The 18,377-nt window shown below is 46.7% G+C and overlaps 1 protein-coding gene across 9 annotated transcripts in view; it reads left to right on the top strand.

Moving 5' to 3' along the window:
- Positions 1-18,377, top strand: part of SCAF8 (SR-related CTD associated factor 8) — a 331,677-nt gene that overhangs the window by 74,882 nt on the left and 238,418 nt on the right. For all 9 annotated transcript variants that reach the window (XR_016311644.1, XR_016311647.1, XR_016311646.1 and 6 more), the window contains 3 exons: positions 6,142-6,295; positions 7,324-7,454; positions 10,378-10,554. Coding sequence is in view for 3 of the 9 variants with exons in the window: in XM_089669768.1 (XP_089525894.1) it covers positions 6,142-6,295; positions 7,324-7,454; positions 10,378-10,554 (462 nt within the window). In the remaining 6 variants the exon portion in view is untranslated. The remainder of the gene's footprint in view (positions 1-6,141; positions 6,296-7,323; positions 7,455-10,377; positions 10,555-18,377) is intronic.

Raw genomic sequence — 18,377 nt, 5'->3', positions numbered from 1 at the left:
ATTTTTGCTGCCATTTAGTGCCAACCATGTAGAGTCCCTGGTGTGGTTATTGGAGGATGATGTGGATTACTTCTTGGAGCGTTATTCTGCATGTTCACAACAGGTGCTAAGAGATTGTATAAACGCAGTGCAGTCTTTGACCAGACAGGCTTTTTGTGTAAGCTGAGCTTTGTTCAACCCATACTGCAGACATGGTCAGACTTGTTGCACCCAGCCTCAGTCAGCTTGCAACGTCATTCCTCTGCTCAAGGCACTCTTCCTGCATCCCCGACAGCACCCCCAGTGACGGCCCGGTATACTCTGCTAACTACCACATATCAGTCCCCTGCTCCCACTCGCTGCACCTATCCTATCTTTTACCCTGTAAAGAAGTCCTCTGTAGCAACTGCTCCCTCCTTTGTTCCATCCCTCAGCTCTTCTCTGCCTACAGCTGCTCTATCCACTTACAAACCTGCGCTTACTTCCTGCGCTCCAGTAACTAAAACATGGAAAAAGCGAAAATTCTTTCCAACCAATACCATCCTGCCAGTATCCAAACCGGTCAGCCTGCCGTCTGAGAACCCGCCTTCCGTGGTTCAGCCTGATACCCTGATGCCTGATGACCCGGTGCCCGCTGTCGTGCCTGGTGACCCGATGCCTGCTGTCGAACTAGATGACCCGGTACCTGCTGTCGAGCCAGATGAACTGATGCCAGATGACCCGATGCCCGCTGTCGAGCCAGACGATCCAATGCCTGATGACCCGGTGCCCGCTGTCGAACCAGATGACCCGGTACCCGCTGTCGAGCCTGATGCCAGATGACCCAATGCCTGATGACCCGGTGCCCGCTGTCGTGCCTGGGGACCCGATGCCCGCTGTCGAGCCAGATGACCCGGTTCCCGCTGTCGAGCCAGATGATCCAATGCCTGATGACCCGTTGTCTTGCCAGATGACTCGGTGCCCGTTGTCATGCCAGTTAACTCGGTGCCCACTGTCGTGCCAGATGACTCGGTGCCCTCTGTCGTGCCAGATGACTCGGTGCCCATGGTCTTGCCAGATGACTCGGTGCCCGCTGTCTTGCCAGATGACTCGGTACCCGCTGTCGTGCCAGATGACTCGGTGCCCGCTGTCGAGCTTGGTGACCCAGTGCCCGTGGTTCTGCTAGATAGCTCGGGGCCCGCTGTCTTGCCAGATGACTCGTGCCCGCTGTCTTGCCAGATGACTCGTGCCCGCTGTCTTGCCAGATGACTCGGTGCCCGCTGTCTTGCCAGATGACTCGGTGCCAGCTGTCTTGCCAGATGACTCGGAGCCCGCTGTCGTGCCAGATGACTCGGTACCCGCTGTCGTGCCAGATGACTCGGTGCCAGATGACTCGGTGCCCGCTTTCGTGCCAGATGACTCGGTGCCCGCGGTGGAGCTTGGTGACCCGGTGCCCGCAGTTCTGCTAGATGACTCGGTGCCCGCTGTCGAGCTTGGTGACCCAGTGCCTGCTGCTCCGCCTGATGGCCCGGTGCCCGCTGCTCCGCCTGATGGCCCGGTGCCCGCTGCTCCGCCTGATGGCCCGGTACCCGCTGCTCCGCCTGATGGCCCGCTGCCTTGCCCGCTGCTCCACCTGATGGCCCGGTGCCCGCTGCTCCACCTGATGGCCCGGTACCCGCTGCTCCGCCTAATGGCCCGGTGCCCGCTGCTCCGCCTAATGGCCCGGTGCCCGCTGCCTTGCCTGCTGCTCCGCCTGATGGCCCGGTGCCTGCTGCTCCGCCTGATGGCCCGGTGCCTGCTGCTCCGCCTGATGGCCCGGTGCCCCCTGCTCCGCCTGATGGCCCGGTACCCGCTGCTCCGCCTGATGGCCCGCTGCCTTGCCTGCTGCTCCGCCTAATGGCCCGGTGCCCGCTGCTCCACCTGATGGCCCGGTGCCCGCTGCTCTACCTGATGGCCCGGTGCCCGCTGCTCCGCCTGATGGCCCGGTACTCGCTGCTCCGCCTGATGGCCCGGTACCCGCTGCACCACCTGATGGCCCGCTGCCTTGCCTGCTGCTCCACCTGATGGCCCGGTGCCCGCTGCCTTGCCTGCTGCTCCGCCAGATGACCCGGTTCCCGCTGTCGAGCCAGATGATCCAATGCCTGATGACCCGTTGTCTTGCCAGATGACTCGGTGCCCGTTGTCATGCCAGTTAACTCGGTGCCCACTGTCGTGCCAGATGACTCGGTGCCCTCTGTCGTGCCAGATGACTCGATGCCCATGGTCTTGCCAGATGACTCGGTGCCCGCTGTCGTGCCAGATGACTCGGTACCCGCTGTCGTGCCAGATGACTCGGTGCCCGCTGTCGAGCTTGGTGACCCAGTGCCCGTGGTTCTGCTAGATGGCTCGGGGCCCGCTGTCTTGCCAGATGACTCGTGCCCGCTGTCTTGCCAGATGATTCGTGCCCGCTGTCATGCCAGATGACTCGGTGCCCGCTGTCTTGCCAGATGACTCGGTGCCAGCTGTCTTGCCAGATGACTCGGAGCCCGCTGTCGTGCCAGATGACTCGGTACCCGCTGTCGTGCCAGATGACTCGGTGCCCGCGGTGGAGCTTGGTGACCCGGTGCCCGCAGTTCTGCTAGATGACTCGGTGCCCGCTGTCGAGCTTGGTGACCCAGTGCCCGCTGCTCCGCCTGATGGCCCGGTGCCCGCTGCTCCGCCTGATGGCCCGGTACCCGCTGCTCCGCCTGATGGCCCGGTACCCGCTGCTCCGCCTGATGGCCCGCTGCCTTGCCTGCTGCTCCACCTGATGGCCCGGTGCCCGCTGCTCCACCTGATGGCCCGGTGCCCGCTGCTCACCTGATGGCCCGGTGCCCGCTGCTCCGCCTAATGGCCCGGTGCCCGCTGCCTTGCCTGCTGCTCCGCCTGATGGCCCGGTGCCTGCTGCTCCGCCTGATGGCCCAGTGCCTGCTGTTCCGCCTGATGGCCCAGTGCCTGCTGTTCCGCCTGATGGCCCGGTGCCCGCTGCTCCGCCTGATGGCCCGGTGCCCCCTGCTCCGCCTGATGGCCCGGTACCCGCTGCTCCGCCTGATGGCCCGCTGCCTTGCCTGCTGCTCCGCCTAATGGCCCGGTGCCCGCTACTCCGCCTGATGGCCCGGTACCCGCTGCTCCGCCTGATGGCCCGGTGCCCGCTGCCTTGCCTGCTGCTCCGCCTGATGGCCCGGTACCCGCTGCTCCACCTGATGGCCCGGTGCCCGCTGCTCCGCCTGATGGCCCGGTGCCCGCTGCTCCGCCTGATGGCCCGGTGCCCGCTGCTCCGCCTGATGGCCCGGTGCCCGCTGCTCCGCCTGATGGCCCGGTGCCCGCTGCTCCGCCTGATGGCCCGGTGCCCGCTGCCTTGCCTGCTGCTCCACCTGATGGCCCGGTGCCCGCTGCTCCGCCTGATGGCCCAGGACCCGCTGCTCCGCCTGATGGCCCGGTGCCCGCTGCCTTGCCTGATGCTCCACCTGATGGCCCGGTGCCCGCTGCCTTGCCTGCTGCTCCGCCTGATGGCCCGGGACCCGCTGCTCCGCCTGATGGCCCAGTACCCGCTGCTCCGCCTGATGGCCCGGTACCCGCTGCTCCGCCTGATGGCCCGGTACCCGCTGCACCGCCTGATGGCCCGCTGCCTTGCCTGCTGCTCCGCCTGATGGCCCGGTGCCCGCTGCCTTGCCTGCAGCTCCACCTGATGGCCCGGTGCCCGCTGCTCCGCCTGATGGCCCGGTACCCGCTGCTCCGCCTGATGGCCCGGTACCCGCTGCTCCGCCTAATGGCCGGTACCCGCTGCTCCGCCTGATGGCCCGGTACCCGCTGCTCCGCCTGATGGCCCGCTGCCTTGCCTGCTGCTCCGCCTAATGGCCCGGTGCCCGCTACTCCGCCTGATGGCCCGGTACCCGCTGCTCCGCCTGATGGCCCGGTGCCCGCTGCCTTGCCTGCTGCTCCGCCTGATGGCCCGGTACCCGCTGCTCCACCTGATGGCCCGGTGCCCGCTGCTCCGCCTGATGGCCCGGTGCCCGCTGCTCCGCCTGATGGCCCGGTGCCCGCTGCTCCGCCTGATGGCCCGGTGCCCGCTGCTCCGCCTGATGGCCCGGTGCCCGCTGCTCCGCCTGATGGCCCGGTGCCCGCTGCCTTGCCTGCTGCTCCACCTGATGGCCCGGTGCCCGCTGCTCCGCCTGATGGCCCAGGACCCGCTGCTCCGCCTGATGGCCCGGTGCCCGCTGCCTTGCCTGATGCTCCACCTGATGGCCCGGTGCCCGCTGCCTTGCCTGCTGCTCCGCCTGATGGCCCGGGACCCGCTGCTCCGCCTGATGGCCCAGTACCCGCTGCTCCGCCTGATGGCCCGGTACCCGCTGCTCCGCCTGATGGCCCGGTACCCGCTGCACCGCCTGATGGCCCGCTGCCTTGCCTGCTGCTCCGCCTGATGGCCCGGTGCCCGCTGCCTTGCCTGCAGCTCCACCTGATGGCCCGGTGCCCGCTGCTCCGCCTGATGGCCCGGTACCCGCTGCTCCGCCTGATGGCCCGGTACCCGCTGCTCCGCCTAATGGCCGGTACCCGCTGCTCCGCCTGATGGCCCGGTGCCCGCTGCCTTGCCTGATGCTCCACCTGATGGCCCGGTGCCCGCTGCTCCACCTGATGGCCCGGTGCCCGCTGCTGCGCCTGATGGCCCGGTACCCGCTGCTCCGCCTGATGGCCCGGTACCCGCTGCACCGCCTGATGGCCCGCTGCCTTGCCTGCTGCTCCACCTGATGGCCCGGTGCCCGCTGCCTTGCCTGCTGCTCCGCCTGATGGCCCGGTGCCCGCTGCCTTGCCTGCTGCCCAGCCTGACACGCCTCTGCCTGCTGTCCCGCCTGATGTGCCTCTGCCTGCTGTCCCGCCTGACGTGCCTCTGCCTGCTGTCCCGCCTGACGTGCCTCTGCCTGCTGTCCCGCCTGACGTGCCTCTGCCTGCTGTCCCGCCTGACATGCCTCTGCCTGCTGCCCAGCCCGACGTGCCTCTGCCTGCTGCCCAGCCTGACGTATCAGCTCCTGATGCCCAGCCTGCTTCTGGAAATCCTGTGTCCAGCAATCTGCCTTCCTGCAGTCTCCTACAAAAAGGAGACCCAGCCAAACGCTTGATTCCGGCAGTGGGATGTCCATCCAGTTGCCGGACCCAGGCGGTGGAACATTTGGGCCATTACGGACTGTTTGGAGTGTCCTGAGGCCGCTCCTTGAGGGGGAATACTATCAGGAATGGACTTGCCAGTGGTGGTGGGACTCGCCTGTCTTGTGGGCTGCAGTACCAGGGCTGGCCAGCGGGTGCTCTCAGCAACCAGAGGCTCACTCCTGCAATGAGCCATCACCTGAGGCTGATTACAGCGGGTGTATTTAGAGAATGGCCAGGCCTGTGATCAGGGCCTTGGTGTATGTTTCCCATGGGCCCCTGTACCTGCATCCTGTCTGCTTTCTGCCTGATCCAGATTCTGCTTCGATCCCTGACTCTGATTGAACTCTGCCTGTCCTGACCTCGGCTATTCCTGACTACTCTTCCGCCTGCTCCTTGTGCCCTGCCTGCCCGTTTTGCTACCGACCCGGCCCGCCCGACTACGCTTAGTATTGTTTCTATTGTTATCTGTTGGAGGTTTGGTTGCACTGTGTTTTTGTTTAGTCTTGCACTGCGTTTATGTTTTGTTTAGTCTTAATAAATTGCCTTATTCACACTATACCTGAAGTCTGCGTTTCCCTGTGTCAGTCCACACATTTCTGGTCATACCCGGATCCCTAACACTATCACAGTGTTTGTGTGATTGGGAATTGGTCCTCCTGGTTCCTGATCGTTAGTACAAGACCTGGCGATGTTTGTGACAGCTCAGTCTCTGTGTGTAGTGCACTGTTAGCACAAACACAGCAGTGCATATATGCAGCCTCACAGATAAAGACCCACTTTTAAGTGACCGCATATATGTGTACACTCAGCAGGAGGGGGTTAACAAGAAGTTGTAAGCATAACATATTGACACAAGACTAGAGATAACTATTTTACAGTGTCAAATGCAGATTCATATAAGATATGGTATGTAGGTAACGTACCATTGGGCTTTTGCAGTTTACTCTTATGGATAAATTAGATCTAGTCAGGGGTGTTTCTGGTTTACATGCTTAATCTGCTTGACTTTATATCTTTATACAGAGCAAGATTGTCAGAGTACTGAATCTGTGGCAGAAGAACAATGTTTTCAAGAGTGAAATTATCCAACCACTTCTTGATATGGCTGCTGGTATTCCTCCACCTGTTTTCACACCTGTCTTACCTAGTACTGCTGCAGCTGTTAGTAATACACCCGGTAAGCTCTTCTTTCCAGTTGGTTACTTAAAGGGAAATTATCAAGTTTTTTTGTCAGTGGTATTTGTTTGCAATCCTTTGTCACTTTTTCATTGTTTGTGGAAAAAAAAAAATCATCATTTTGAAAAGAACAATAAATAACCACTGCTTTCATGACACTAAATTTTGATTTGAATGTCCAATAGTGGCTGATCACTGTGACCAATCACAGCTAGCAACACAATTGTACACAATGAATGGCATGAATCAAAGCCATTCATTATTTACAGTTGTCATGTGATCTGCTGTGATTGGTTACAGTGATCACATGGTACCGATAGTGGGGCCGGTACACTAGCTGTTGGACACAGTTGGTGACATATCGCGCCATGAGCGTGGCCCATTCCGGGAGGACGTCATATGACCTCCACCCATTAATTTGCTATAGGCTAGGCAGGAAGTGATTATTGATACTTGATACAAGCTATGTGAGCCCAAGACAGGGAGGTTGGTGTATATCTCTGAATAGATTTGACCAGCATGGAATCTAATTACACTGTACAACTTTCTAGAATTGCAGAAAATGTGCGGACAGCTAACTCTAAAGCCACTCTCGATCAAAATAAAAAATTTTTTTTACTTTTTTAGTCTTTAGTCCTGATTGTTACGTTACATATTTATATAACTACACACATAGGAAAAAGATCTGTTGTGCATTGGATAACTGTTGATTTAGAAATCCTTGTGCAGCAGTCCAGCCTAAATAAATTGAAAGCTTGACCCTTGCCACAACCCCTCTCCATTCTGTATTCTCTAAAGAATGTAAAAATAAAGTCTGTATGTGACACAGTCCTCCTCCTATGTTTTCTATGAAGAATGTACAGTAAATATAAAAAGTTCTTCCCACAAAACAATACCTCTATAAAGGCTGTATATAAAAAGAAAATCTGTTTGTTTTCACTCATTTTGGTATAGAACCAGTGGCTGTACGGTCCTAAAATGTATAGCATTGCCTGTAATTAAAATATGATTTTTTTTTTTTAATACAAGGGACGCCAGCCACTCCAGTTACTCCCGCAAATGCATCTCAAAGCATTCCTGACCCATGGATTGCTCAGATAACCAGTACAGACACCCTAGCTGCAGTGGCTCAGATATTACAAAGCCCTCAGGGACAACAGGTATGGCGTAACTATTTATTCTAATATAAAACAAAACATTTTGTTATATTTGTTCAAAGTTTTATTAAGAGTTGATATTTTATATATAGTTTTTTTATTTGCACATGTTCTAAAAACTGAAATTGACATAATTTCCTGCAATCGTTATTAGACAACAATAAGAAATATGTCTTGAGACATTTTTAGTTACAGGAGGCTTTGTAAATTCCAATAAAAGATTTTAATAGTGGATAATGCTTTTTATTGTGCAATATGACTTATAGGAAGTCCACACCTTAAGTCTGTATTGCTTGGACACAGGTCAGATCATTTCTTTCTATGTGCGTAGAATTTGTATCAGCTCAGGTCATAAATCTTTACAAAAGAGTTAGGGTCTCATGTCAAGGAGGGTTTCACCCATGCAGCATGAAAGCACAGTGTTTATGGGTGCAAGGGAGGCACATGTGCAGTGTACAGTTTTCTGACAGCAGCCTGTCAGAATCATTGACAGACCAAAATACGCAGCAGCTGGACCAAGCGGTACTCGTGTTTAGGGCCGTATATGTTCAGGGATGTATGCCCCGAACATAGGTGTCCGGCCATGCCATTGATTTTGACAGGCTTCGGGCAGAGACTATATGCTGCTTGTGTGTCCCTTGCATCCAAAAACATTGGTTTTTACGTTATGTGGGCCAAATCGCCCATGTGCATGAGCCTTAAAGATGTTGTTTTCATTTTCATATCTTTTAGTTTAAAAACAGTAAAGACCAAGTACCACAGAAAAAACATAGGTACAATGAACATACAAATAACCACATATTATTGTCACACATCATGCGTGCGAGCCAAAGTGTACAATAATGTAGGAAACAAAATACATTCCCAAACAGACTTGGAGATATGCATTCAATGATGTATATCACACAGGCAAAACCAAATATCAAAGCATTCCCAATAAGTGTAATATTAGAAAGTGAGTACAACAACGTAATAGGGGAATGGAGGAAGTATTCGTTTGCATGCATAACTGTCCTTGAGGGCTATCCTGAAATGAGAGTCACACACAGCATTTTTATGCCAACATCAGATGCCACAACCCTTGCTCATTGGGAAGGTAGTGCTGTAATAGAGGGCCACATGCTCACTTTCCTTCAGTCATTATATACAAAGAAAGGGTCATTTTTTTCTTATATGCTAACACAGCACCAGATGATAGTTCTGTAAAGAAATGCACACAGAAATATTGTGAAACTGTGAAAACATTCTAGTGTGCTTTCATTCACAGAATGACCTCTGGAGAAATGTTACAATTTATTTTCATTCTTGAGCACAGGGCAGAACATTTCCACACTGATACATTGTATACTTTAAAGTGTTACTAAACCCACAACAGTAAAATCAGTCTGTATATACATTAAAGCATTATACTCACTGTGGAACCTAACGGGTTAATCCTCTGCATTGTGCAAAAACGCCATTTGATCCTGTGTTCTCTGCTCCTCCTCTTGTTCAAATGTCCACATATTATCTCCTGTTAAGACAGACTGAACCTTAGTCATTCTGCACATGCTCAGTTTAGTGTCTATTGTTAGGTTTTTTTTTTTGTTGGGAGAGTGCATGTGATCAGCACAGGGCCAATCAGCACTGTCCAGATAGAGGACAGAGGTTTTGCATCCTCCTAGAGCAGAAAGAAAATACCTCCTACAAGCTTTAACCAGTGCTCTTCTGAACACTGATCGAAGTCACAAGACTACTCTAACTGCTGATGAGAAAAGGTATTTAGCAGTTTGTATTTACTAAAATAATTGCACCTCCATGTTCTGTGTACTGTAGGAGATCAGATATAGTGAATGCAGGGTCCTGGGTTTAGTAACACTTTAAGGCACGGTTCACATTGATGCGAATTCTGATGTGATTTTTATCCAGTGGTAATGCATAGATTCACGTCATCTGAAATGATGTTTTCAGTGAAGGACGTTCACACCAATGCGGTGCAATTCTGATATGGCAAAAAAGAAAAAATATTGTGCGAGTTTGATCTGGTGCGGTGCAAATTCAGCTCTATGGACTTCAATGGGACCGGAATTAATTTGCAATGTTGTGTTCACATTACTGTGAATCCAGCTTTTCTTTGTAGATTTTTGCATACTTTGTCCAGACAAAAAATCACAGCTGTGACCAATCCCCTCACAAATTTGCATTAGAATCCCACTTGACATGGAAAAATCATACTGTGAATTCACACCTCAGTCACCCTAAAAATGGATGTAATTTGCACCTTAGCAGTGTGAACCTACTGGCAGGTGATAAATAATGAATGTGTGTGTTCTTTAGTGAATTGGCTTTAATGATTTATCTTTTTTTTTAATGGCATTTTCTTCACATGGTTAGCAAATGTGCAGTATTTACCTCACATTTGATATTGACTCTTTTATTATCTTATTTGATATTTTCGAAACATTGGTCACGTGACCTTCCTATCGCATGCAAAATCCTTTAGTGAGTTCACCCCTTAGTGATCTTCCATTTCAACAGAGAACTCTGATCCTTTCATTTAGTAGAGATCACATGACTAAGTGCCAAGGTCTTCACAAATCTGGTCAGTACTGAAGGGGACCTAAAGCCTATTTTTATCCCAGGAGAGTTATTTCATCCCTTCTAGTACTTCTTTATTGATCAATACCAGCAAAGCTTGTAACTCTTGCATATATCTGTTACAAGTTGGACCTGTATATATGACCCAGTCATTGGTAAGGTAATTTTTCCAGTCAGTTCTTGTACAGCTATAGATGAACTTCAGTTCCCAAATATTTTTGGTAGAAACTAGATAATCAATGCTATGTCAGTGGAAACCAACCACCAATGGTAGATAAAATATTTTTTATGTATCCTTACTTTTTAATGCAATCCAGATATGTAAGTGTTTGCCTTTGTCTTCTTACAGCTTCAGCAGTTGGTTCAGTCTTTGCATGTACAGCAACAAAAGCCTCAGCCTTCTCTTCTCCAAGCACTAGATGCTGGACTTGTGGTTCAGCTGCAAGCACTTACTGCTCAACTTACTGCTGCAGCTGCCGCATCAAACACTCTGAACCCACTGGAGCAAAGTGTATCCCTCAGCAAGGTATGTTTTACAAATTGCATCTTTAACAGTTAAAAAGACACTAAACTAGTTTAAAAAGAAAACATTTGTCCAAGTATGTATTCCTAACTCAGAAAGTAACTTCTGTTACTCTCAACCGCCTCCGAAACTCCAAATTCTTTTTTTTTTTTGCTGCTGTGATCCTACTTTCTATTAGAAGATGGCTATGTTCCATTGTCCAACTGTATGTAGAAATGTAGCTACCCTGTCTTGCTCACGTCTAACATGTCTTGCTCACGCCTAACATGTACCTAGGACACGGCCGATGACAGATCTGAGTACCGGCCCCCGTTGCCGGTACCATGTGACCTGCTGTGACCAATCACAGCAGGTCACATGACAGTTGTATACAATGGATGGCTTCATTCATGCCATCCATTGTATACTAGTGTCTAGCTGTGAATGGTCACAGTGATCACATGCACATGTCATGTGATTAGCTGTGGCCAAATCACAGCTAAGCACAAAAAAAAAAAAAACCCTGAATGAATCGATTTCATTCAGGTAAATGCTTGCTTATAGTAAAGTAAGGAAAACTCATACAAACTCTTCTCTCCCACCATGGCCAACTTGAGATACACCAGATTACAGTCTATATTTAGTCATTTGAATTCCCACCAAACAAACACCCAATTACATGCTATTTTATCTCCTAAAGAAATAACACCTCCTCATACAAAAGACTATGAAAATAGAATGAGACAAGCTTTTGTTCAGTTGCAATATGCAAAACAGTTTGAAAATGCACAATGGTGGGACCTCTCTTTCCTTAAAAAATATTTAGAACTTGGGATAACACCAAGAGGCCTACGCATTAAAAAACACTGTGATTTTCTTGATGACGACCTCAAAAAAGACTGGGAACTGATCTCTGAGTTCTGCACTACCAAATGGATTAAATTAATCATCCAACAAAGGGAACGCAAACTAAAACTGGCAGAAACCAAAATTAAGGAAAAAGAAAATAAAATTCAAGAGTTCAGCTCCTCATGTCTTTACCAAAAATGGAGAAAAACATTAGATACCAATATTCTTAAAAATGAGGATGACATAGTATCCAAAAAACTAGGAAAATTAGATAGAGATATCGAAGATTACAAGTTAGGTCACATCTTTACATGGAACAGAAAACAAAGTAAGATCAATATTCCCTCTGTTACAAAGTTTCCCCCCACAGAGATTCCCAAAAAATTTAACAAACATAAACGACCTCATAATTACTTAAAACCCCTTCCCCCTTCCTCCTCCATCCAACATACACCCAGCACGACCTTTCCAACACCATCATCATCCATTGAATCTACATCTATTAATCTATTAATTCAACATTCCGATGCCATTGGTGTTTCCCTGCCTAACCCTCCCCCTCCCAACAATGTCACAACCTCCAGTAATAATCTTTCCAATCCCATCTCATCCATTAGCACAGATTTACCACTAAACAATTCTTTTTCAATTCCTACTCCAAACCGTTATGGTCCTTTATCTCAGGACCTAAATTCCTTCATCACAGGAAATTCTATACCCCCTTCCCGACTACCATCAGAAAGTGATCCTAGCTCCCTTTCACAAGTTTTTTTAGAGACCCTCCCAATGGGGACAGTAAAAGAAAAAAGAAAACTAGAAGAGGCAGACGTGGTGGAAAGAGATTCCAGGCTAAAAAAGAAAGAGAAACTAGACTCACCGAGCACAATAGTACAGTAAAGATTTTTAATCTCTCCTCACACATACTATCTAATGATGAGCTATCTTTACTCCGGAAAGGACTCAGTTTCTCCCCTGCATCTGGCCCTAACAAATTTTACCTATTTCAAGACCTAAATCGTTTTGTTCGGTCTTTAACTATCAAAAGACATTTTTCTAATATCTCCCCATCTGACACTGATCCCCAAACTATTAGTATTGATTCTCATACTATCAATACAGACACTTCTCTTCAAGAAGATGATAGAATATTAGTCCAGATGCTAGAGGATCTATGGATGGAAAGCCATCCTTCTAACATGCAAACACCTAAGATTTCCTTAGACCCAGATATCATTCACACCAGTTTTAAATCCAAATCCAGTTTCTTTCCAGTACAGTCCAAGGGACCATACATTGAGACCTTCTACCAGGCAGCTTATAAAGATCTTCTCAGCTTGTGCAATAAGCCACCTATCAGTTATAACATGAGCAATTCCGAAGCACAAGCCCTAAAAGACTTAGAGAACAATAAAAACATTGTCATCAAGCAAGCTGATAAAGGAGGAAGTCTTGTTGTACAACACACCAGTGATTACATCAATGAGTCCATTCGTCTCCTTTCCGATATCGATACATATCAGTTACTAAAGGCAGATCCCTTACCAGAATATCAAATAGCCCTCAAATTACTCATTGACAAAGCCTATAATGATAGCGTAATTAATAAGAGAGAAAAGTCTTTTCTCCTTCCCCCTATTTGTAGTACCCCATATTTTTATCATTTGCCAAAAATACACAAATCTACTACACATCCCCCTGGCCGTCCTATTATTGCAAGCACCAATAGTTTCACTAATGGCCTTTCTAAATACATCGACCATTTTCTCCAACCATTAGTTGTACAATTGCCGTCATACATCAGAGACTCCAGTCATGTGATAGAAATCCTCAGCCTTTATCAGTGGAAACATGGGTATCATTGGGCATCACTTGATGTAACTTCCTTATACACATCAATCCCCCACCACATAGGCCTACAGGCTCTTCAATATTTCTTATCTTCTGAAAGTTCTATCAACTCCACCCAAGCCAAATTTATTATTGAATGTACAGAATTTTGCCTTACCCATAATTATTTTACATTCCTTGACCAATTTTACTTGCAAACTAAAGGGACTGCGATGGGAGCGAATTTCGCCCCTTGTTACGCCAATCTCACAATGGGCTTTTGGGAGAAACAATATATACAAATAAACAACCCCTTTGCCAAATATATCATTTTTTTTGGGCGCTATATTGATGACATTTTATTAATCTGGGATGGTGATTTGAACGAATTTTTATCTTTCGTCGCATATTGCAATTCAAACTACCTTGGACTTTCTTTTACTCATGTTTTTAACTCTCAAGATATAATCTTTTTAGACTTGGTTTTGTCAGTCACAGATAATGAAATTTGTAGTACAAATTACACCAAACCCACTAGTGGGAACCCATATCTACACTATTCTAGCTGTCACCATCCAGCCTGGAAAAATAATATTCCCAGTGGCCAATTCCAAAGACTAAGGAAGAACTGTTCAAAATTATGTGATTACCAAGAACAAGGTTCTCTCCTTTCAAAAAAGTTTTCTGAGAAAGGCTATCCCCCTTCCCTTATAAAAAACGCATATACCAAACATAGCGTATTGATAGACCGAACATACACTCAGGCCCGTGACCAGTCTAACTCGGTTAGGTTCATCACTGGTTTCAACACATCACATCGTGATATTACAAACATCATTCGCAAACACTGGCACATTTTACAATTAGATCCTAGATTAGCGCCTAATCTCCCACGCGCCCCACAAGTAACTTTCAAGAGAGCCCGTTGTTTGAAAAACATTCTAGCCCCAAGCAAAATGTCACTGTCCACCTACATAGACAACGGCCCCCTTCCTACATTTGACGACAGAATTGGTATCTACAGATGCAACAAAAGAGGTTGTCTCACCTGTCAGTCCATCACCCATGGTAGATCACAGTTTTTGGACTCCCAGGGCAACAGCTACCACATTCGTCAGTTTATAACGTGTGCAACTGACCACGTCATATACGTTCTCACATGCCCGTGTAAGCTCCTATATGTAGGCCGAACCACACGCCCTCTACGCAAACGCATAGGGGAGCACAGAAGACTTATAAGAGATGGATGCGATAAGCATAGTGTCCCTAGGCACTTTTTGCAATCCCATCAAAATAATTTCAGTCTTCTTGAGGTCTTAGCAATCGAACATATTCCAAAGGGTACATTTACTGACAATGAAAGACTAGCCCGTTTGTGTAAGAGAGAGACGTTCTGGATCTACAAATTAGGTTCTATGACCCCCAATGGTCTCAATGAGGATCTTGAAATCCATAGCATTATTTAACAAGTTTGACTTCTAGTCCCCGGAACTAGGATCCTCCAGTGTGGTTTTTTTTTTTTTTTTTTTTTTTTTTTTTTTTTTTTTTTTTTTTATTACATACAGTATTGTCTTCTTTTAATCCTTGTTTTTTAATCTGCACTGTCACCATGTATATATTCTGTGCACTTAATTACGAATACATGTTATTACGCATCTATTATATTTATTTAATTATGAACATATGAGCTACCTAATTTGATACCAGGATTGATTTTATTATATTCCTTTTAGTCATACCTTTTATACAGTCATTTTCATATACCTTTGATACAGTCATTTTCATATGCCTAGCATTCACTTCTCCCTACTCCCTTCTTTGCCCATATACCCATAATTACCTCACTGTAAACGCAATTTTTGACATAGCTTCCATGAACCAGCGATGTCATTTTTAACTTGTGTGTTTTTTTTTTTTTTTTTTTTTTTTTTTTTTTTTTTTTTTTTTTTTTGTTATTGTATTACCTTTATTTCACTAAAGATGAAAGTATATCATGCTTTCCAATGCTATTGTTTTTATACATATCATTTTTTATAACTTGCAATCTGTACCTTTTAAATTTGTATTCAGCATTGCTTCAGGACGAGCCGTCCGCTCTGATTGACACCCCATCCCCTGCTAATTACACTCAGCCAGCCTTCCCTTTAATGGTCTTCTATATAATGGCCGCCGGCCATGGTTACCAGTGACTTGACAAAGCGCAACTGCGCGAAACATGTCGTCTTGGTAACCCCACATATGCTCCCAGCTGAAGCCAACGCCGGACACTGCCTTCGTTTGCCATGGTGACACCACCCAGGACGCTGGTACGCTGACACCACGTGATTTGAAGCCGACAGGAGCATTCTTTGATCTCAGCTCCCCTCAGAGCGGACGGGCCGTCCATTGGAATCACACTGTCCACTTCAGGCTGGTTAATTTTATTATACTTGCTACTTTATCTCACCCAATAAAGATGCACCTCCACTAAGGTGCTTGTCTGAGAGCATTTTCCACAGCGCCTTTTTTTCCAGTTCTCTTTATAGTAAAGTAATACTTTGCTATAAGCAAATTGTGTAAAAAAAAATACGTTTCACTTCCCCAAAGTAGTACAATGTTACTATGGTAACATTGTACTACTTTGGTCATAGTGAAATATGAAAAAAAAAAATCTTAAAAGAAAAATTTTTTTATAAAAAATTAAAAATTATAAAAAAAAAAAAATATATATATATATATATATATATATATTTTTTTTTTTTCATACTGTCACCAGTCAGTGTCCCTGATCACCGCCATGCCAGTTATATGATGATGCTGTACTGCACTGGTGACAGTATGTAAAAAAAAAAAGTGAAAATAATTTTTTAAATTTTTTCATTTTCCGAAAAGTTATGACAAAAAAAATACAACTTCAAAGAATTCGCCATTCCTCTTATGAAGTACGTCGGACTGTCTGCTTTGCAAAAAGGGGTAATTTGGGGGATATCTGTACTGTTCTGACATTCTTGGACCTCAAGAAATTAGATTGGCTGTCAGTACTTCAGGATTGATCAATATTCAGATCTATACCATAGTTTGTGAACTCTATAACTTTCCTACAAACTAAAAAATACATCCTAATTTGGGTTATTTTCATCAAAGACATGTAGCAGAATACATCTCAGCCTAAATTTATGAAGAACAATTATTTATTTGCTAACTTTTATAACAGGAACAAAGAAAGAGGTTTTTGTTTTTTTCAAAATTTTCGGTCTTTTTTTTGTTAATTTAGCAAAAAATAAAAACCTCAGTGGTGATTAAATACCACCAAAAGAAAGCTCTAGTTGTGTGAAGAAAATTATAAAATTTTAGTTTGGGTACAATGTTGTATGACTGCGCAATTGTCATTCAAAGTGTGAGAGCACTGAAACCTGAAAAATGGCCTGGGCAGGAAGGGGGTAAAAGTGCCCTGTATGGAAGTGGTAAAATATGCCCAGTAAAAAAAATTAAAAAAATAAAATTTCATAAATTTAGGCCAAAATGCATTCTGCTACATGTCTTTGCTAAAAATCCCAACACATGTAAATTAATTGGTGTACGTCAAGTTATAGTGTTTTACAAATGGTATGTATACTGGAATTTTTTTTTTATTATTAATGGCAGCGATCAGCTACTTATAGTGGGACTGCGGTGGGCATTCTGACACTGGGGGGGACTGACTTGTTTTCACTGACATCCCCAGTGACACCAATACAGTGATCAGTGCTAATAAAAAGCACTGACACTGTACTAATGGCAACTGGGCATGAAGGGGTTAACATCTGGGGCGATCAAATGGTTAAATGTGTGCTGTTTCATTATAGGGGCTGTGTGTGTGTTTCACTGTAAGCACACTGCTTGGTATGGCTCTGCTATACAGAGCCATACAAAGCAGCGTGCACGAGCAGATGGGAGAGATCTTTATTGTTTACATACAGTTCTTTCACCCGTCAGATATCACCGGGTGGTGGCGAGTAATCACTGGCCGAGACGCACTGATTGACAGCCCAGGCTCGAATGGCCCTACTCGGTACTGCAAAATCACACACACACATATATATATATATATATATATATATATATATGTGATTTTTGTGCACCGGTGCCGCCTTGTAGCAGTATTTCTGCTATAGGGAGGCACGGAACTGGCTAAAAGCATTTTTTTAGGTACTTCTGAACTACATTCAACATGTCATTGGATGTACAGATTAGAATTTTCGTACGTATGTTTGTATGAAAGATAGTTTCGAAAATCTACTAGTGTTGGGCCAGTTTAAGTTTCAGACTGCCTTTATGGATTTTAACCACTTGAAGACCAGGCCTATTATGAATCCTCTCTCCTACATGTAAAAATCAGTTTCTCTGACGCTTTGCCGTTCGCGGCAATACCTCACGTGTGGTGCGATCACCATTTACACATATGTGTGCAACCGACATGTGTGTCTGCCTTTGTGCATGAACACAGTGGGACTGGGGTGCTTTAAAAATTTATTTTTATAATTTTTGTAATTTTACACTCTCTCTTTTTTTTTAAATGCTATCACAAAGGATGAACAACATCCCTTGTGATAGCATGGGCCACTGACAGGTCCTCATTTTGCCCTTAAAAGCATCTGATCAAATCAAGATGGGTATGATCAGATGCTTTTGCATGCCAAAAATGGCTTGTTTACATTGTGGAGAAATCAGAAGTGACAAAATATTTGTCGCTTCCAGTTTCTTATACCATAAAGATGATTTGGGAAGATTTGGTCCCTGTTCAGCTCTAGAACCCCCTTCTTTTATCTGTAAACACAATCCAGCAGCTAATTACCCTCTAGCATTGCTTTTACAAAAAAGGGAATCCCCAGCTGAAAATGACTATACCAGACATCCCAGTATAACAACTTCAACCTCTCAACATACTAATACTTCACAGGGGCTGCAGTGGTTAAACAAGACTATAGACTCCTTTCTTAGGAGAAGGTCACTTGCTCACCCGTACCCAGAACTGCTGGGTAGTTCAGTTTGATCCCGGCAGCCAAATACGAGTGCAAGAAATGTGAGTATATGCTGCTTGGGAGCTAGTTTTTTTTTTTTTTTTGCCCTGCATGAGCCAAGTTAAAAATCCCTTTTAAACGTAAAAAACTAGCCATGCCACTTATTAACTTATGTTTAGTTTGTCTGGCATG

The sequence above is a fragment of the Staurois parvus genome, unplaced genomic scaffold, assembly GCF_062004578.1.
Source record: "Staurois parvus isolate SC_StPar_1 unplaced genomic scaffold, SC_StPar_1.0 ptg000081l, whole genome shotgun sequence".
NCBI lineage: Eukaryota > Metazoa > Chordata > Amphibia > Anura > Ranidae > Staurois > Staurois parvus.
Note: the sequence above shows the minus strand (reverse complement) of the source record. Positions and strands in the feature narration are given on the sequence as shown.